Source organism: Zalophus californianus, chromosome 1 (genome assembly GCF_009762305.2).
Source record: "Zalophus californianus isolate mZalCal1 chromosome 1, mZalCal1.pri.v2, whole genome shotgun sequence".
NCBI classification, from domain to species: Eukaryota; Metazoa; Chordata; class Mammalia; order Carnivora; family Otariidae; genus Zalophus; species Zalophus californianus.
Genome location: NC_045595.1, coordinates 124,670,153 through 124,689,168, shown reverse-complemented (window position 1 = coordinate 124,689,168; position 19,016 = coordinate 124,670,153). Strand labels below are relative to the sequence as shown.

General features: G+C 40.0%; 1 protein-coding gene across 3 annotated transcripts in view; it reads left to right on the top strand.

The window, feature by feature from the left end:
* Positions 1-5,144: 5,144 nt before the first annotated feature.
* Positions 5,145-19,016, top strand: part of NCEH1 (neutral cholesterol ester hydrolase 1) — a 46,265-nt gene continuing 32,393 nt past the window's right edge. The window contains exon 1 of one of the 3 annotated variants that reach the window (XM_027583910.2): positions 5,145-5,523. In XM_027583910.2, the coding sequence (XP_027439711.1) occupies positions 5,386-5,523 (138 nt within the window). In that variant the 5' untranslated portion in view covers positions 5,145-5,385. The remainder of the gene's footprint in view (positions 5,524-19,016) is intronic. The other 2 variants (XM_027583912.2, XM_027583913.2) reach the window with 2 other exon arrangements.

The following is a 19,016-nucleotide window of genomic DNA, read 5'->3' as shown; positions in this document are numbered from 1 at the left end:
GTTTTTTTTTAAAGAAAAACAAAATTGAATTTTTAGCTAAACTAAGAAAAAAAGAAGATCCAAATAAATAGACTCAGAAATGGAGGAAGAGACATTACAACTGATACCACAAAAATACAGAGCTTCATAGAGACGACGGTGAACAATCATGCCAACAAATTGGACAACCTAGGAGAAATGGAGAAATTCTTAGTAACATACAAACTACCAAAACTGACTCATTAAGAATAGAAAATCTGAACAGATCAGTAACATGTAAGGAGATTGACAACTGTAATAAAACCTCTCAACAAGAAAGGCCCAGCACCAGTTGGTTTTTCTGGAGAATTCTACCAAACATTTAAAAAATTAATGCCAATCCTTCTCAAACTCTTCCAAAAAATTGAGGAGGAGGGAACACTCCCAAACTCTCTTTACAGGTCAGCATTACCTTAATACCAAAGCCAGATAAGGACACTACAAGAAAAGAAAGCCAGAGATCAATATCTCTGATGAAATGAAAACAGAATATCAGAGAGATATCTGCACTTCCCATGTTCACTGCAGCACTATTCACAATAGCCAAGATATGTAAAAAAACATAAATATCTATGTCTATCAACAGATGTATGAATAAAGAAGCTCTGTTATAAGCATGAGCTTGTGCACACATGCAGTGGACTAATTCAACCATGAGAAAGAAAGAAATCTGCCGCAACTTGCAGCAACATGGATGGAACCTGGGGGCATATTATGCTAACTGAAATCAGCCAGACAGAGAAAGACAAATACTGCATGATATCACTTAGTATGTGGAATCTAAAAAAATAAAATAAAATAAAATGTCAAACTCAGAAACACAGTAGAAAAATGATTGCCTGGGGCTGGGAGGTAGGGGAAATACAGAAAGGTTGGTAAAAGGGTACAAACTTCCAGTTTTAAGTCGGATACAGAAAGAAAAATGCTGAATGACAGCACTTCTTTGTGAAATCAAAAAAAGCCAAACTCAGAGAGTGAGAGTAAAATGGTGGTTGCCTGGGGAGGAGGTAGGGAAAATAGGGAGATGTTGCTTAAAGAGTACAAACTTCCAGTTACAAGATGACTAAGTTCTGGGGATCTTATGTACAGCATGGTGATTACACTTAATAATACTGAATTATATACTTGAAAGTTGCAGGAAGAGTAGATCTTAAATGTTCTCACCACAAGAAATGATAATATCTGACACCATGGATGTGTTAGCTAATGCTTTGGGGGTAGGCATTTTGCAATATTTAAGTGTATCAAATCAACAGGTTGTATACCTTAAACTTATAAGTGTAACATATCAATTATATTTCAATAAATCTGGAAAAAATAAAACACAAACATAAAAATTTTACTTAAAAAAAAAGGATTTGGGGGCACCTGGGTGGCTCCGTCATTAAGCGTCTGCCTTAGGCTCAGGTCATGATCCCAGGGTCCTGGGATCGAGTCCCACATCGGGCTCCCTGCTCAGCGGGAAGCCTGCTTCTCCCTCTCCCACTCCCCCTGCTTGTGTTCCTGCTCTCGCTGTCTCTCTCTGTCAAATAAATAAATAAAATCTTTAAAAAAAAAAAGGGATTTGGTTATTTCCAAGTGCTCTCTCTCTCTCAGAGGAGATATTCAAAGTTTTGAATTACTTTCCAAAATTATACATGCATAAAAAACAGATTCGAATTTAGTAAACGTATTGTTTTTAGTTACTATGTCATATTCAATTTGTTACCTGATGATATTTAGCTGTGGAAGCGAGGTAATGATTTCTTTTTCACATTGTCGGTCCTTCAGATCTCAATATTAGACTTTTTTTTTTTAAATATTTTATTTATTTTATTTGAGAGAGAGAATGAGAGAGAGAGAGAGAGAGAGCACATGAGGGGGGGAGGGTCCGAGGGAGAAGCAGACTCCCCGCCGAGCAGGAAGCCCGATGAGGGACTTGATCCAGGGACTCCAAGATCACAACCCGAGCTGAAGGCAGCGGCCCAACCAACTGAGCCACCCAGGTGCCCAGACTTTATCAGCTATCCATATTTACTGAACTTTGGCTATGTGGCTAGGACTGAGTTGGGACCTGGATATAGAGCTTAGGGCAGACATTGGAATAGGTAAGAGATTAAATTCTGGGTTCAAATTTTTGAAAAGAATAACTTCTGGGAATACTCTAGGGACCTAACAAAAGTAAATGCCCAAACGAACTAACCAATGGTTTATTTTTCTGAGATAAGTACATATTTAAAAACCAAGAAACAGTAGAGAAACCTAACTGAAATATATAACCCACTTGATTTATTTTTTAGCATGTCTAATTGCTAAAATTTAAATGTCATCCTGACTACCTGGCCCAAGAACTTAGGCCAGTGGATATTTTAAATAGTTATTACAGAGTATATTTTATCAATAGAAGTCATTTATTCCTGAGAAGCATACACAGATTATCCTATCTTTGATTTATATAAATTCAATTAAATCAGTGAAATAAATTCTGATTGTATATCACTATCTCTTTTTCCACTGGTAGTTCAATTAAGAACAGACCTGAGGGGTGCCTGGCTGTCTCAACTGGTAGAGCATGTGACTCTTGATCTCTGGGTTGTGAGTTTGAGTTCCACATTGTGTGTGGAGCCTACTTAAAAACAACAACAAAAACAGACCTTAAACTTCTGCTGATAAATTTTATTATTTTGTATTGTTCATAAAATCTATAGAAGCTGCTCCCTGAAGCTATCATGCTCTCGCCACAAACCTTAGATTACACAGTATGCTTGCATATGCCTTTCTCCCCTTGTCTGTCTGGTGTGCTTCTACTTACCTTTGAAGACTATTTTTTCTACACCTCTATTATAACACTTAGCAAGTTTTCTTTTATTTTCCTGTTTACTATTTTTTTTTTCTACTAGACTGAGCACTCCTCCCATGCAGGGATATTGTCCTATCCCCAAGCATGATACAGTGTTCAATACTTAATAGGTCATTGGTAAATGTCCAATAATAAATGACATCTATGTCCAAAGATAATAAGGTAATTATAACATATTGTGATGTTATATAAGCTTGAATATGACCAATTCCTTGATACATAATTTCATACATATGCCATGAAAAGATATCTGGTTCTTAAACGTACACATAAAATGGAAGGAGCCATTTTATATCAAAAAATTACAAAGTCACTTTCTCAGGAATCATAGGAAGATAAGCCTTAAATATGTTACCCAGAGTTGTTTGCATCAGTCTGAGAATCTGAAAAAAAAATGGAAAATGGAGAAAAGATACTTAACCAGAATACTCCTAAAAGACTGTCTTTTAAGCAGGCAAATATTCAGTAGTCTTTCTGAAACAAGATTCTGAAATAAAATCATTTTAGTATTTTCAGAAATATTGAAAATTACTTTAAAACAGGTGCCTTCAGGATATAAATACCCAACAACATAACTCTCTTTCCATCTAACTCATTTCCATCTTTCCTCAGGGGTGGGTCATTTAAATTAGCTTCATAAGAAAGATAAGACTCTTACTGCGAGGTGGTCACTTAGCAGTTATAGAAGGTACCTACAGGCTTCGGGGCCCAATTACATGCTGAACTTTACAAAATATTGTCACTCTGAGGAAGTGACATCTAAGCAGATATCTCAGTAATAAGAATGAGCCAACTAGGATGGAAAGTAGGGGACAGAGTGCCAGGCAGAGGAGACAGCACAGAATAACATACATAAAGACCCGGAGGCAGAAAAGCCCTAGGATATCTGATTGGAAGGGAGCCAGTGCGGTTGCAGCATAGGAGACAGGTAGGGAGGGCAAGAGGTAAGTTACAGAGGTAGGCAGGGGCAACCAGCCCAACCCCGACTGAGGTCTGGAAAGGAACTTGGAATTTATTTGAAAAGGATATTCAAATTCACAGGTGACTGCCTGGAACTGTAATTACTACCAGTTCCCTACTTTCCATTAGATACAACCCAGGACCAACAGCTATGCCCAGTCATCTTCAGAGGCCACACCTTTTCTCATAGGTAGATCCACCAAGGACACCAAAATAACATTCAGTTCCCTGGAGAGCACAGCAGTTCTTAGAAAATAGGAAGTGCCTGATTTTAAGCAATAAATATCATCATCAACGACAACAGCTACAAATGATGATCTCAACCTTGAATTCTTGAAATACCATTGAAGTGTGCCCTTTATATGTTTTCTTCCAACTCTGAACAAGAAACACATTTTCTCCTAATAATCTCATTTTCAGTCCCAAACTTATGACTATTTCAGTCCTTTGGATCAGATTAAATTTAAATGACTATATTAAGGTACAAAATTATGTGTACCAGGTGTTTTAAGTCCTTGTTCAATAAGTTTGGAGCTGTTCTCGTACCACCTCCTTAAAACAGTTCTTCCAAATGTTTTCCTCCGGGATCTCTGGTTTTAATTCACCTGGTAGAGTTCTTTGTCTCATTCTATAACCTACCCTCTCCCCCATGGGAAATCTGGATTCAAATTATTTTGCTGCTCTCATTGACCCACTGAAAGAATTTTTTTTTCAGGTGGCTTTTCCCTATTTATTTATTCATGTATATTAGTATAGATTCCCGGTTTTTATGTTATTTATAATCCATTAATTATTTATTTTGATGCTAAAATTACCCCAGCTTTAGCTATTGGGAGATCCTTCAGTCTGTCACCTGTGTCCTTTTGACCAGTCCCCTCATTTTTGAGCACTTCCTTATCTTCTAGCACAACAGACTCGTCTTGTACTTTACTTGCCCCAGCCTTGGAATCACCTTTTTCTCCAAAGAGCCAGCAGAGTCCTGGTTCTTTTTATTGGCAAATGAAATTTGGAAACCAAGACTTGGATGCTAGATATACTATTGGCTTGTCCCTGATTGAGCTATAGGAATTTATTATCTTTTTTTTCACCACGTATCAGCTAGAATTTACATTCCATTGCAAGTCTGGCTCTAGAAGACAGTGGATTTTTATTATCTTTCTCAGTATCTCCACTGTGAGTCAGAGTGGGCCAAGGACTTTGCACACACACACACACACACAGACTCATCACATTGAAACTATTCTGGGTTTTAGTTTGGGATCCTGCAGGAGGGAGCCCTTAGTCACAGGCGTGCAATACAGACCTGTGTCCTCCAGAGTCCGCTGTGCTGCTCCTAGCGCAGCCCCGGAGCTGTCTCTAACCTCGAGTGTCTGCAACACTTTGCAAGGACACCGAAGAGGAGGCACGTCAGCGCTCCGACTTCCTCCCGACGCCGCCTCTGATTGGCTCCTGGGCGTGTAAGAAACCGGTGAATGAGCCGCTGACCCTTACAGAAACTTGCTGGAGGTCTTTGCGTGGCCCAGACCTTTCCTCCGCGTCCACCCGCCGGTAAGCCGAGCCGCGGGAGGATGAGGTCGTCCTGTGTCCTGCTCACCGCCCTGGTGGCGCTGGCCGCCTATTACATCTACATCCCCCTGCCCAGCTCTGTGTCCGATCCCTGGAAGCTGATGCTGCTGGACGCGACTTTCCGGAGCGCACAGCAAGTGGTGAGACGCAGCCTAGAGCTGATTCTCTCTCCCTCCTCTTAAGTAATATTTGGGAAGGGGGAAGCAAGATTCCCAGACCGCGTCCCACGAGAACGCATATTTTTCTAACGCAATTAGACGATCAATTTTTAAGGTGGTTCAGTCTGGCGTTTTCAGGGTGTCTCGTTTGCCTCCTTGCTAGCAGCGGGCTAGATCTGTATCTTCTCCTCTGCGTTGGTGACCGTGAAGGTGAAGTTCTTGAACAGAATTTGACAACTGTTTAACCCTTCGTCTGTCTTAAATATCCCTCCTCTTTCTTGGTTCGCAGTGTCAAAAAACAAAAAACCCACCTTTCAGCCTTTTATAAACCACCCTTCCCCATTTTCCTTCTTCTGCAGGGGCCAGCAGAGAGTGAGTTAAATGTTTTAGGAAGGCTGTGGGGAAAAACAGGCTCTAATTCCGGGTAGTGTGCAGCCACCTTAAAAGCGGAAGCGGGCACCGGCGATCTTCCGAGGTCCCCCGACTGTGGAGCTCTCCATTCCTGGGGGCAGCAGGCAGGGATCCTGTAAGCACTTGAGTAACCGCGGAGATCTCCCGTTTTCTGCGTGGTGCTTATCAGCTCAGCGCAGGAAGGAGGCCAGGAGGCCTGGCTGCCTGGCTGAAGACAAGGCAGTGGAGGGGGCGGCAGCGGCGTTTTGCATGATGCACTTGTTTTCCGCCTGCCCTGCAGCATTTATTTTCTCTCCTTGATTGTCAAGGAGATGATCTTGACCTGAGCCAAGATACTCCTACTTACCCTTGCAGGGTAACATTTCTGTCTACTGTATCATGGGTATGGATTTCTTTTCCCCGTAGGCCATACAATGTAACTGTCTGCATTTTATTATATAGTAAGAGACATTAATTTTAGTGCCAGAGAATCTAAAATCTAAACTACAATCTGCAGCCAAGGCTGGGCCCTATTTTCTAACCCTTCTTAATCTCAGGTTATTTTTGTAAGCTCCTTTTTTTTCAGGAGTGACTAGAGAAAGAGGGGGAAAAAAATCATGAGTTTTCCTAGAGGGGTGATGTTTCTTTTCCCTTTTCCATTCTAATTGTGTGTAAAATCACAGAGTCTCTGAGGCTTTGTCCTATCACAAAGCCCCTGAAGTAGGGTATTGTAGCACATTCCTGCTAAGGGTTTGTTTTTCTTTCTTTTTTTTAAATTAATTTTTAAAAAGATTTCATTTTTAAGTAATCTCTACACCCAATGTGGGGCTCAAACTCAAACTCCAAGATCAAGAGCTACATGCTCCACCTACCAAGCCAGTCAGGCACCCCAGAGATTTGTTTTTCTTAAATCCAGCCATGTTTTCCATTCCCTGTTGTCTCTTAGGAATGGTCTATGAAGTTATACAGCCCGTTCCTTCCCTCCTGTTGACTGCAATGCTGACATGGTGGAAGAATGACCATCCCCTTCTCTAGCATTTGTCCCAAGAAAGGTGGTCTTCTTGTAGGAAGCCCTGAAGACCCTCTCTTCCTTCAGAAATTATGTAATTTAGGAGTGATATCCTTTAAAGTTCTGGGGTACAATGGTCTTTATCGAGGTGGGTTATAATGGCCTTCAACAAGAAGAAGAATCATAACTAGTTAGAAGAGTAAGAAAAATGTGAAAAAAGAATCAAACCGCTCTGTTGGCTGCAGAGATTATTCTTAGTTTTCAGGTCACCAAAGAAGTCTTCCCCATCATGTGTCATTGGGGAAACGCCAGGTTTGGAGAAAAGCCATTCTTCCCCAACTATAGGGTATCAACCCATCAAAGGCAAGGCCGTTGTACCCTATGATCCTCTATATAGAATGTGCCCTCAGTTGATGTTTGGGACTGATAATGTGTGTAAAGCCAGGTCATGGAGATAAATGAGGTAACCAATTATCCTCACCTGACACTGTGGCTTGAGAGTGGGTTTGCCCAGAAGTGGCTCTCATCACTTTTCTTCTAAATTGTGAAAGATCAGAAAGATCATTCAGGGCACATGGTAGCATATTCTACCCAGTAAAACAATTTACTAATGTCACTTCAAATTGTGCCGGGGAAAAGGCGATGTGACTTGACACATTGTAAGTGAATACGAATGTGACTGCTAGAGTATGCCTCCCTGAGTCCCATCCCAACCAGGCTACTTACTGGCATCGAGGCCAGGAAATTTACTAACCTTCTCTGGTCCTCCATTTTCCCTGTAAAACAGACTTAACATCTACCTTACAAGGTTGCCATGAGGTTTAATAATGTATTTAAATGCCTGGAACTTGTAGTTATTCCTCTAAGAGTTGTTCCAAAGGTCCACTACGGATTGTAGAGAAAATGTGGGATTGCCCAACTTTGTTGAAACAATAAAACAAATGTCAACTGGAAAGGATTTATCTCTTTGAAACCTGGGGAGCTACCACTAAATTGCATGGCATAAAGTTTGTTACCCAAGCAATTTTCGTTAGAATTGATTTGCTCAATTACAAAAGCTGCCTAAGCTACTTCAGAGGTGAAGCTTGGCCTACTTCTTAGCACAGTAGGCACGTGCCCAGCATCAAGAAATATGAATGCTGCTTTTATTCTTGTGCAGATGAGTCAGATTATTGAGATTTTATTGATTGTACTTTTTTTTCCCTTGGGATCCTCCAATATTACCTAAGAAGAAGCTACTTGAGATCCTTCTCTAAAGTCATCTCCAACACAGATGCTGCATTAAAATCGTCTAGGGAGCTTTAAAAATCCTGATGCCCGAGTTCAGTCCTATACCAGATTTATTCAGAATCTCTGGGAGGTGAGACCCGGGCTTCAGTTTTAAAAGCTCCCCGGGTGATTTCAATGTGCAGTAAAATTTGAGAACCACTGTTCTTTAAGGTAAATCAAATGCATTGCAGATCAGATAATATATATTCCTTAAATTGCACTAGTTATCTTGCACACATGTGGCTGGAAATGAGCCCTTTTACATTACATGGATTAGTTTATCAGATTAGTTGGTTGACACTCAACTGACTGAGCCACCCAGGCGCTCCAGCACTGCTGTTTCATGAGAAATATGGGGGACCATTCAGCAACCTTATTTTGTTTTGTTTTATTTTGTTTTGTTTTGCAGTATCATTTAAAAAAAAGGAAGCAAAAAATTAAGAGATTATATAAATTATGGAACACGCATTTTTTGAATACTATACAGTCAAAACATTTAGGTTGTAAATAATGTTTAAAGACCTACAAAAGATACGTACTTTATGTTAAGTGGGAAAATGCAACAAAACAGCATATATGCCATTATCCCATTTAAAATACTTATATATACCAAAACATATAGTTCTGTATATCTATATGCCAAAACATATAATTATGTATATCTATATATCAATTTATCTATACTTAGAGAAAAAGCAGAAGGGTATGATTTAAAATGTAGTGCTTTTTTTTTTCTGGGCCATCTTCAATTTTCACTTCTATATATTCTAGCTTTTCTACAATGAATGTGTAGTAATAAGAAATTATTAAAAAAATTTTTGTAGGTTTCCTACTTCTAAAGAGGAATTGATGTGCACACACATACCAATATGATTACTATTTTAGTAATTGTTCTCTAAAAAAATCAGATTTCTTTAAAAAAAAAAAAGTATCCTGGATCCCCTGATACAGCTCTCATAGTGGCATACTCCCTGCTTAGTCATTTAGATGTGACACAGATGGAAAGTGGTTTTAGGGAGATGCCAAAATGACCTAAAAGAACCTATAGCCTGGTAGAATGGAGAAGACATGTTAATATATAACTATTAAAAAGGTACTTGCTGACAGGCATTACTGAAGAGGCCAGTTCCAGAAGCTCATAGGAGGGAGAGGCTTTGTACGGTTTAAAGGAAGGTAAAGATGGCGGCTAAAGGCAATAGGTTATCTGAAGGGAGTTCAGAACAAGGGCTGGGCTTGGCTTACCTTGATCATTTCCCAATTTACTAATTCCTCTACTATGTATCTTTTTTTAAAAAATTGTATTTACTTATTTTAGAGAGAGAAAGAGAGAGCGGGTGCAGGTGGGGGAGGAGCAGAGGGACAAGCAGACTCCGAGAGGAGTACAGAGCCTGACGTGGGGCTTGATCCCATGACCCCGAGATTGTGACCTGAGCCAAAATCCAGCGTGGGACGCTTAACCCACTGAGCCACCCAGGCCCTCCTCTACTATGTATCTTTTTGATGACATAATGTAAAACAGGTGTTTTTGCTGAATGTTTCCCCCTGTTTCTTATGGGTGACAGTGCCTTTGAACCAGTTGAACAAGGTTTTTCATCTTGTAAAATGTCTCCAAACATCAAAATGCAATGTGACTTCACCTGGAAGTTCCATGCAGGAATGTACTCTCGGGCTGTGTAAGTGTGGTTTAAATCCGGCTCAGCTGGATGCCACGCAGAACTCCAATTTGCTAACCTTTTTCATAACCATTCATGAACTGGAACGTTTACTATTGTCAGGTAAATTTAACTCAAAAACATTAGTAAATACTAAGTTTTGTCCACCGCCTTCTAGACTTGCTGTGATACATATTTCTTCATTTAATTAGAGATTTCACCAATCACAATAATTTTTAGCTAACTTGGTGGAATTTTCATAAACACCTCGCAGCAGAAATGCTTTAAGAATACTTTAGGGGCAGGGCACCTGGGTGGCTCAGTCCATTAAGTGACCAACTCTTGATTTTGGCTCGTCTTGATCTCCGGATCATGGCATCGAGCCCTGCATGAGGCCCTGCACTCTGTGGGGCATCTGCTGGAGATTCTCTCTCTCCCCCTCTCCCTCTGCCCCTCCCCCCACTCTCTCTGTCTCTCAAATAAATAAATAAATCTTTTAAAAAATTAAGGTCGGTTTGATTCAGCTACCAAGTGTGTTAGACAATGCCTAATTTATAGCTTTCCTTGTTATTTTTCCTAGACCTCTATAAATATAGCCCTCAGCACAAGAATGCTATATTACTTTATTTTAGTGGGACATTCTATTTCTAACATGTGACTTGGGCTTGATCTGAAGACATTTCTGGAAGGCATGGAAGTGCAGTGATCGTTCTTAAACAGTCTGTTAATGCACAGTTGCTTCTTTTAAAATGCAGAGTATATATTTTCACTGCTAAATGAAATGATATGGGAGATCAATACTTATTTTCTCCATTTTATGTTTATAACGAATTAAGAAATGTAATTGAATGTCCTAGTGGCAAACCTAGTTATATTCTATACCCAATTTGTGTCCAATTATGAAATTTTAACAATCTATCTTTCAGTGTTTCCAAAATAAAATTAAAGTCCTACCCTTTGGAAGTCATCACTCGTTCAGTAAATACTAACTGAACACCAGTGCTAAGAACTGGCAAAAGAAAAATGAAAAAGACACATGCCTAATCTCAAGGAGTTTACAGTGGAGTGAAAGGAGGGTAAGCCTATTGGCAGTTACAGAGTGTGTTCTTGAATGACAGAGTTATTGACAGAGACTTTAAGGGTTGCTCCAAGAGCCTTAAAAAGGACCTCTAATGTAGACCCAGGCCACAGGCACTGAGGACTATTTCCCTCTCACATTGGCATCTAATCTGAGTTATCGAGGTTGATTGTTTACAGTAAAAAAACTAACATTTCTTAAGCATATAGTGAGCATTTACTCTGTGCCAGATACTGTGCTATGTGCTTTGCATGCAATTCATTGAGGCCATGCTATAATTCTATGAGGTGGATGTCCTTATTCTCCTTCCTTTACAAAGGAGGAAACTGAATTGCAAAGAAAACTAACTTGCTCAAGATGACACAGTTTATGAGAGGTAGACTCACAATTCAACTCCTGCCTGTCTCACTCTGAGCTCAAGACTTTAACCATTGTACTCGCTTGCCTTTCCATAGGAGCTGAGTAAAGGAGGTGGAGGAGGAGAAGGTAGGGGTAGAAAGGAGGGTGGAAGGGCATTCCGGCCAGAAGGGACATTCCAATGGGAGAGGATGTTAGAGCTAAGGAACTACAAGTGGATTAGACCTCAGAGAGGTAAGGCTGGAAGGAAGCATAAGCAAGATAAAGAAGGGCTCTGTGGGCTGAGAAAGGGGCCACTGAAAGATTTTTCACAGGGAAATTACACAGTCAAATGTGTGTTCTAGAACAGTTTCTCTGTGACAGTGTAGAGACTGGAGTTGAAGAAAGTAAATGAAGGTGAGCATCCACTGAGGAGACAATCCAGATGAGAGGTGAGAGCATGAACTTACAGTGAAGCTGACAGACTTGCTGACGGAGAGAGAGTATGGAGTGAAGGAGAGAAAGGAGTTCATGGTGGCTCCTGAGACAGACCCTGGAGTACCTGGCTGAATAGTGACAATGGCCCTGATTCAGGAAGAGCAGATCTGAAAGTGAAGATCATAGAGTTTTGGATCTTGTTTTGAAATGTCTGTGGGACTAGTCTGAGGACAGCTTTTCATAAATAGTTTGCATGTGCAAGACCAGAGCCCAGGAGAGAGGGAGTTGGACCAGAGACATGGATTTGGGAATGGTCGGTGAATGGGTGGTGGTGGAAGCAGGGGGAATGGAGTCAGAGTGAGATTGAGAGATCCTACCAGGAGTACCTCAGGGAGATGCCAGTGGCCACACAGGGAGAGGAGAAATGAGACCCTGACGAACATGATTTTTTATTATATTTTACATTTATATAGCGCTCTAGATTTTACAAAAGTTTTCACTTAATCTCTCTTTTTTTTTTTTGTCCAAAAAAAATCTGTGTTTGGGTGGTGGCTGGGTGGTGCCCTTGGTTAAGCATCCGACTCTTGGTTTTGGCTCAGGTCATGATCTCAGGGTCATGAGATCAAGCCCCAAGTCCAGCTCTGTGTTCAGGGTAGAATCTGCTTAAGTCCCTCTCTGCCCCTCCCCCACCTCTCTCTCTCTCAAATAAAATAAATAAATCTTTTTTAGAAAAGTGTTTTAAGGGCGCCTGGGTGGCCCAGTCATTAAGCGTCTGCCTTCGGCTCAGGTCATGATCCCAGGGTCCTGGGATCGAGCCCCACATCGGGCTCCCTGCTCAGCGGGAAGACTGCTTCTCCCTCTCCCACTTCCCCTGCTTGTGTTCCCTCTCTCGCTATCTCTCTCTCTGTCAAATAAATAAATGAAATCTTAAAAAAAGAAGAAAATGTGTTTTAAGCTTTTTTTTTTTTAAGTAAGCTCTATGCCCAATATGGGTCTTGAACTCACGATCCCAAGAAAAGAGTCACATGCTCCACCAATTGAGACAGCCAGGCGCCCCACCCTTCATTTTATTTTTGTGATGAATAATTGGCTGGCATGAATTACTTCCATTTATCAAGTGAGGAAACAGGTTCAGAGAGAGTCAGTGACATCCCCAAGATCACATGATTCGTGAGACTAGAATCGAACGTCCTAGATTCCTATTTTCCTGCTCTCACTTGCTGAGCCAGGCTGACCTGAAAACAAAGTCCTCCATAATGGATTTCCCCTTTTTGTCTCTGGTGCTGTCTCTGACCCACCCCTCGTAGCTGCGGCCACGCACGTGGGAGTGCTCATGATCACTTTGACACTAGTTCACCTGGCACCTGGGTGGCTCAGTCAGTTAAGCACCTGCCTTCAGCTCAGGTCATGATCCCAGGATCCTGGGATCCAGCCCTGCATTGGGCTCCCTGCTTAGTGGGGAATTTGCTTCTGCCTCTCCCTCTGCCCTCCGCCCGCCCCACCCCCGACCCTGCTCATGCTCTCTCTCTCTCTCACTCTTTCTCAAATAAATAAATAAATAAATAAAATCTTCTGAAGAAATAGACTTGGAACAGTACCTGACATAATAAATATATATATATATATATATATATATATATATTATATATATAGTCCAGATCTGAGTTTTGACAACTGTCTGCAATATACTCCAATAGTAATATGCTGTTTTGTATTCTTTTATTTTCACAGTTATTCTTGTCAGTCTACTACTGCTCTTACTGGCAGACTGGAATCTATACAGATATAGATCTTCTTAAACTTCTGTTGGCTGTGGCTACTGGGTTTAACTCCTGGCTTCAGCACTAACTAGCTGTGAAACTAGTTAGGCAAGTTACTTGAACTCTAACCTTAGTTTTCTCACCTATAAAAGTGAGATAATGATAGTGCATCCCTTGAGGCTTGTTATATGGACTATATGTGATTGCATATATAAAATTCTTGCACAATCCTTGCTGTAAAGCAAGAACTAAAAACTGCTTCCTATGGTTAAAGTTTTAGAGTCTATGGGCTGAGTTTGCTGATGTTCTAACTGAAGAGATCTATGAATCAGCACCCTCATAGCTAACTCATATTCTTCTGTTTTATGTATATACTCAACCTTTATAAGAATCCTGTAAGGTAAGTACTATTACTATTACTATATTGTAAGTGAAGAAACTGAGGCACAGAGGGGTTAAGTATCTTGCCAAAATCAAACACCCAGAGCCAAAACTCTAATTCAGGCACTCTGCCTTTGTAGATAGTGCTCTAAAAGTCAAAGAAATTGAATGTCTCTTAGGCTTTCACTGTCTCATATCAAAGATCTCCACTGGAGTTTGCCAAGGTATCAATTCGTTTTAGAATATGATGTCACCTGAAAAGAGTTCCTTAGGTTTTAGGTATCTCAGGTACAGTTGGTGACATGACATTTTGTTATATAAATTAAAGTCCTTTATTTCAATTCTGTCTCAATGGTGGGCCATCTTGCCGCATTGTGAAAGTGGTGAAGAAGTACTTGCAAGCAGGGTTGATCTTTTTCTCAACGAAGGGCTTCGGATTTGCTCAAATGCTTGCCATCTTTGGGGCCTGGAGATCTTTCCTGTACCTATGGAAAAGATGACTTTGACTTCTAAAGTTATTAAAGGCAGGTGTCTTCAGTCGAACACCAGAACAAGAAATTCACGATGGCCTCTATCATTTGTTAACCACCATATACCGGGCACTGGGGTGATAGCAGTTCCCAAAACACACAGCACTTGGCCTCCCGAGAGCTACAATCCAATGCCAAATATATGTGGCAAGAAAATAGAGTGAGTATGGAGAAATTTGTTGGCAGGCTGATGGTAATCGAAATCCTATAAAGACATGAAATCCCCTATGGAAACAATGTTGAATGAGAAGAGGTGGTACCAACAAAAGCGACAGAACAGGGAACAATGAGGAAAACTGGGGAAATAAAGTGTTAAAGAAACCAGCAAAGAGTAGTAGCAGGAAAGGGTGGTCAACTGTGTTGAATTCTCCTGAGAGACTGAGGGACGTGAGGATGGCATGGGGCCCATCAGCTCTACATCCTGGTGTTCTCCTCAAGGTCTCAGCCACAGATGTACTCCCAAGCAACTGTGGATTTTACAGTTCAGGGTCTCAATCTATAGCCTGTTTGTTAGAATGATTTCAAGGATGTCTGCCAAAACTAATATTTTGACTGGTAATGCTCATCATATTGAGCTATCATTTCTCACAGGAAATAGCCAAAATAAACTTTATAGCTTGTGATTAAAACCTGAGATGGAAGTTACTGATGGATATTACTGAGGTAATAAATAGCTATATATAAAAATTATATACATATAACTATTTAGTAGATTAAAAAATATTTGTTTAAAAAAATTTAGGGGCACCTGGCTGGCTCAGTCAGTGAGCAGGTGACTGTTGATCTCGGGGTCATGAGATCGAGCCCTATGCTGGGTATGGAGAGTGCTTAAAAATAAAAATGATGTTGAATGAGAAGAGGTGGTGCCAACAAAGGCAGAAAGAAAAAGTAAAATAGCTAATTTCCCCAAAGAGCTAATTTTAAATTTGTGTTGTTTGGTTCATCTATGTGGAAACCTATCTTAAAATGTGGAGTCTTACAAGCTAAGTAGCTTTTTCTGTCTGCTTCAAAATGAGGTTCCCATCAGATGAATATTAAACTTTCTCCCCTGTAGGTTGATGCCTATTAATTCTGTAGTTAATAGTATACCATTAAAATGCACATATTATACTTTTGTCAAGAACAGTGGGCCAGTATTTTTTAGGACACACCATGTGCTAGATTCGAGCCTTAGTTAGCAACCACAGAAGCTCTTACTGACTAAACCAGTAACTTGTCAGTCTTATTTCCTCACATAGCAAATTTAAATTGGCATAATTCTGCAACTTAAATGAAGATATTTTGGATAAAAACAAGAACATTGTTATTGGTTATGTCTACAGAAGGAATCTGTTTGGCAGTGATTTTCAATTCCTCTAAAAACATGATTTCCCAAATTCATAAGAGCCTATTTTTGGGTAAATCATAGAACTTTAACTGCTTAAAAAGTTGGGACTTTCATTTGGGTGTTGTCAGTGTTTAAATGTCTTTATGCCATTCCCCCCACCATCCATTTTTTGAGTCTGAAAGGATGTAAAAAAAACACCAGACAGATGCAGAGATAAGGGTATTCCAGGAAAACAGCATGTGTACAATTCTGAGGTGGGACAGCATGGTGCCTACCAGAAGCTACTTCGGTTGAGATTCTGAAAGGTGTAAGAAGTTTGAAGGAGATCTTTATGTAGCTGAACCATGGGAAGAACTAGTCCCAGTCTTGTGTTAGGATCTATTTCACTGTTTTAATTATGCTAACTCTAGTTAAGCTAACAGTAAAATTATGAAAACACAAGAAAAGTATGATTTTTCAAGAATAAGTACCACTTGGTGAGATCAGCTTTAAACTACTTATTAAAAACATTGTTACAAACCTGTAGAATAGCATTTAAATTTTGGTGACCAAATATATAATTTGACTGAAAACGATTTTGCTACTGTTATTTGGTTTTAGTAGTCTTTTGTCTTAAACAAAAATTTCTTTAAGTCAGTCTTTCCTGTTGTATCCCCCAGTGCCCTGCTTCAAAAAACTCCTTCTTTGTTCCAAGTCTAAAACAAACGCTGCAGTTATTCAGAGTTGTGGTGCCTTACTTGAGACAAGAGCTTCTTGCATGCTCATCTAAGGGGTTGGGTCTACAGTTAGAGACCTCTTGTTTTAAACACTCAGTGTAGTTTCTGTCTCATCCCTATTTCCCTCTCTCACCCCACCCGGTTCTTTCCCTCCATAGAACATATGCTATTGGGAATTGTCTGTTTAATTACTCCTAAGTAATTTGTCTCCCTAAGTAATTCTTTCTTGCCAGGCTGGAAGCTCTCTGAGGGGAGAGAGCATGTCTGTGGGTTTCACCACCGTGTACCCAGCTCCTGAAAGTACCTGGCATGAAGTAAATACATATCCGCTGAGTGAATAAATGGTGACTGACCCAAAGTCCCTGGACAGCTTTTACTGTAAAGAGGCTGGTGAAAATGTCCTGACAGGAAGTTTTCCCTCTACATCCCACTTTTCAAATAAGGCATCATCAATAGGACCAGCAGCAAAATGTGCTTGCTACTGTTTTTATTTTTTGGTTTTTCTTCAAATTTTTATTTAAATTCTAGTTAGTTAACATACAGTACAATATTGGTTTCAGGAGTAGAATTCAGCGATTCATCACTTACATACAACACCCAGTAAATGTGCTTGCTTTTGCCCTGGATTCCTGTTCCTCTTCATGAAAAGCCCAAGTAGAAGAATGATAAGGGGTAAGCCGCCTGCTTTTTTTCAGAAAGCAAGAACTTAAAAGCAACAATGAAAGGAAACATAATCTCCACTATATTAATCCATTCACAATTACACTGAGCACTAGTTGCCTACCCAGCAGTCTGCCCCTCCTAGGGGAAAGAAGGTGAAGGAGGTAGATGTTACATTATCACTCTGTTTCTACAAGTATCAAAAGTAGAAGCTTGAACCATGAACCAAGAGAGGGTGGGGGCAGGAGTGACTGTCTGGGGAGTGAGTAGGGCAGGGTGCCACAGAGGAGGGGGCATTTGCAATGGATCCTAAAGGATGAACATGAGTTTGGTTGTGAGAGGAAGAAGGAGACATTGCAATAACAGATGGAACCCTACAATTTAGCCTTCTGTATCTTTGAGGAAGGGATGTACTGCATGGGCAAGACAGACTGTGCAGGCAGAGGTGTGTACAAGGAAGTAGTGTGTAGGAATAGGAGTAGGTAAAATGTGTGTTGGTGCAGTAGGTTGTTATCAGCAGGTGGAGAACATTGCTGTAAGTTGTATAATCTCTGGTTGTCACAGACGCTTTAAAATTTTTCCCATAGAAGCATAATTCCTTGAGTAAATTAGAGGACTGAATTATTTTTTATATACCAGAAGTATATGATTATGCTATAGAAAATGTAGAAAATAGAAAAACTTGACTACAGTCTCACCTTAACACAGCCATCATTTGCTTTTTGTTGTATTTTCTTCCAGTCTCTTTTTGTGTATGTGTCGGCTTTTGTTAGACATTATCACACTATACATAGAGTTTTACACAGAACTTCTCTTACTTATCATTTACCAGAAGGATTTACCCTATCATTACTGCATAGTATTCTCTCCCCTTTGGAATGGATGTATCAAAGAGCATGTGCCATTTTTAAGCTATTTCCCTATTACCAGATACTTGGACTAGTTACTTGCTATTATAAATAATGTTACAGTGAACATATTTGAGTATATGATCTTTTTGTTTTTAGGGTTTTTCCTCAAGTGATTGCCCCAAATTAGAACTATCATACCAAAGGGTATAAATATTTTTACAAGTCTTGTTTCTTATTTCTAAGTTATTTTCCTATATATGGTTAATAGCAGTGTAAGAGAATGCCAGTTGTTTTATACTCTTTCCAGCATGAACTATTAGACAGTGGACCATTGAACAACACAGGTTTGAACTGTGCAGGTCGTCTTACACATGGATTTTTTTTTCAGTGCATATTTCAGTTTTTATAGCAGTTTTTTATAGTTTATATAGAAATTTGATTCCAAGCCATTTCCTGAGGTACACATGAACATCAATCTCATTGCTTTATAGTCTCACCTTGTTTATGAACAGAGTGCAATCCTCAGCTTCATTACACATATTGTTATTTAGGGGGACTTTGACTTTTCTGGAAAGTAAATTCAACCTCAGGGAAGGAAGATTTGTCTTAAGAGTATACAAAGGAATGAACCAAAGTCTCTGAAAGCAGTTTTTAAAAAAATACTGTAGACAGTGGTAGCCATGTTGGATCAAACATATGAACTCCCTACTTCTTTGCAAGGGTTAAGTCATTTTCATGCTCTAGAAGTTGCTTTGGTTTTCAGTTTATGTGAGGATTGTTAGCTTCCACCCCTGATTATATCGTAGGGCCCTGTATGTCAAGAGCACCTCCAAGTGTTTAACACATCTGTCAACCTCAAGGAGAAAGACCAGTGACCCTTAGCATAGTACTGGGCACCTACCATTATAACACCCAGTTATAAATAGTCCACTTCCTGGCATCCTTGGTGGGGGGGAGCGGTGAAGGAGACAGTATTTAGGCAGCTTGGACTTTCTTTCATACTTATACTACATCATATTATATTCTCTTTAACGTATTTCCCTTTTGAAAAAAAAAAAAAAAGATGGGGCACCTGAGT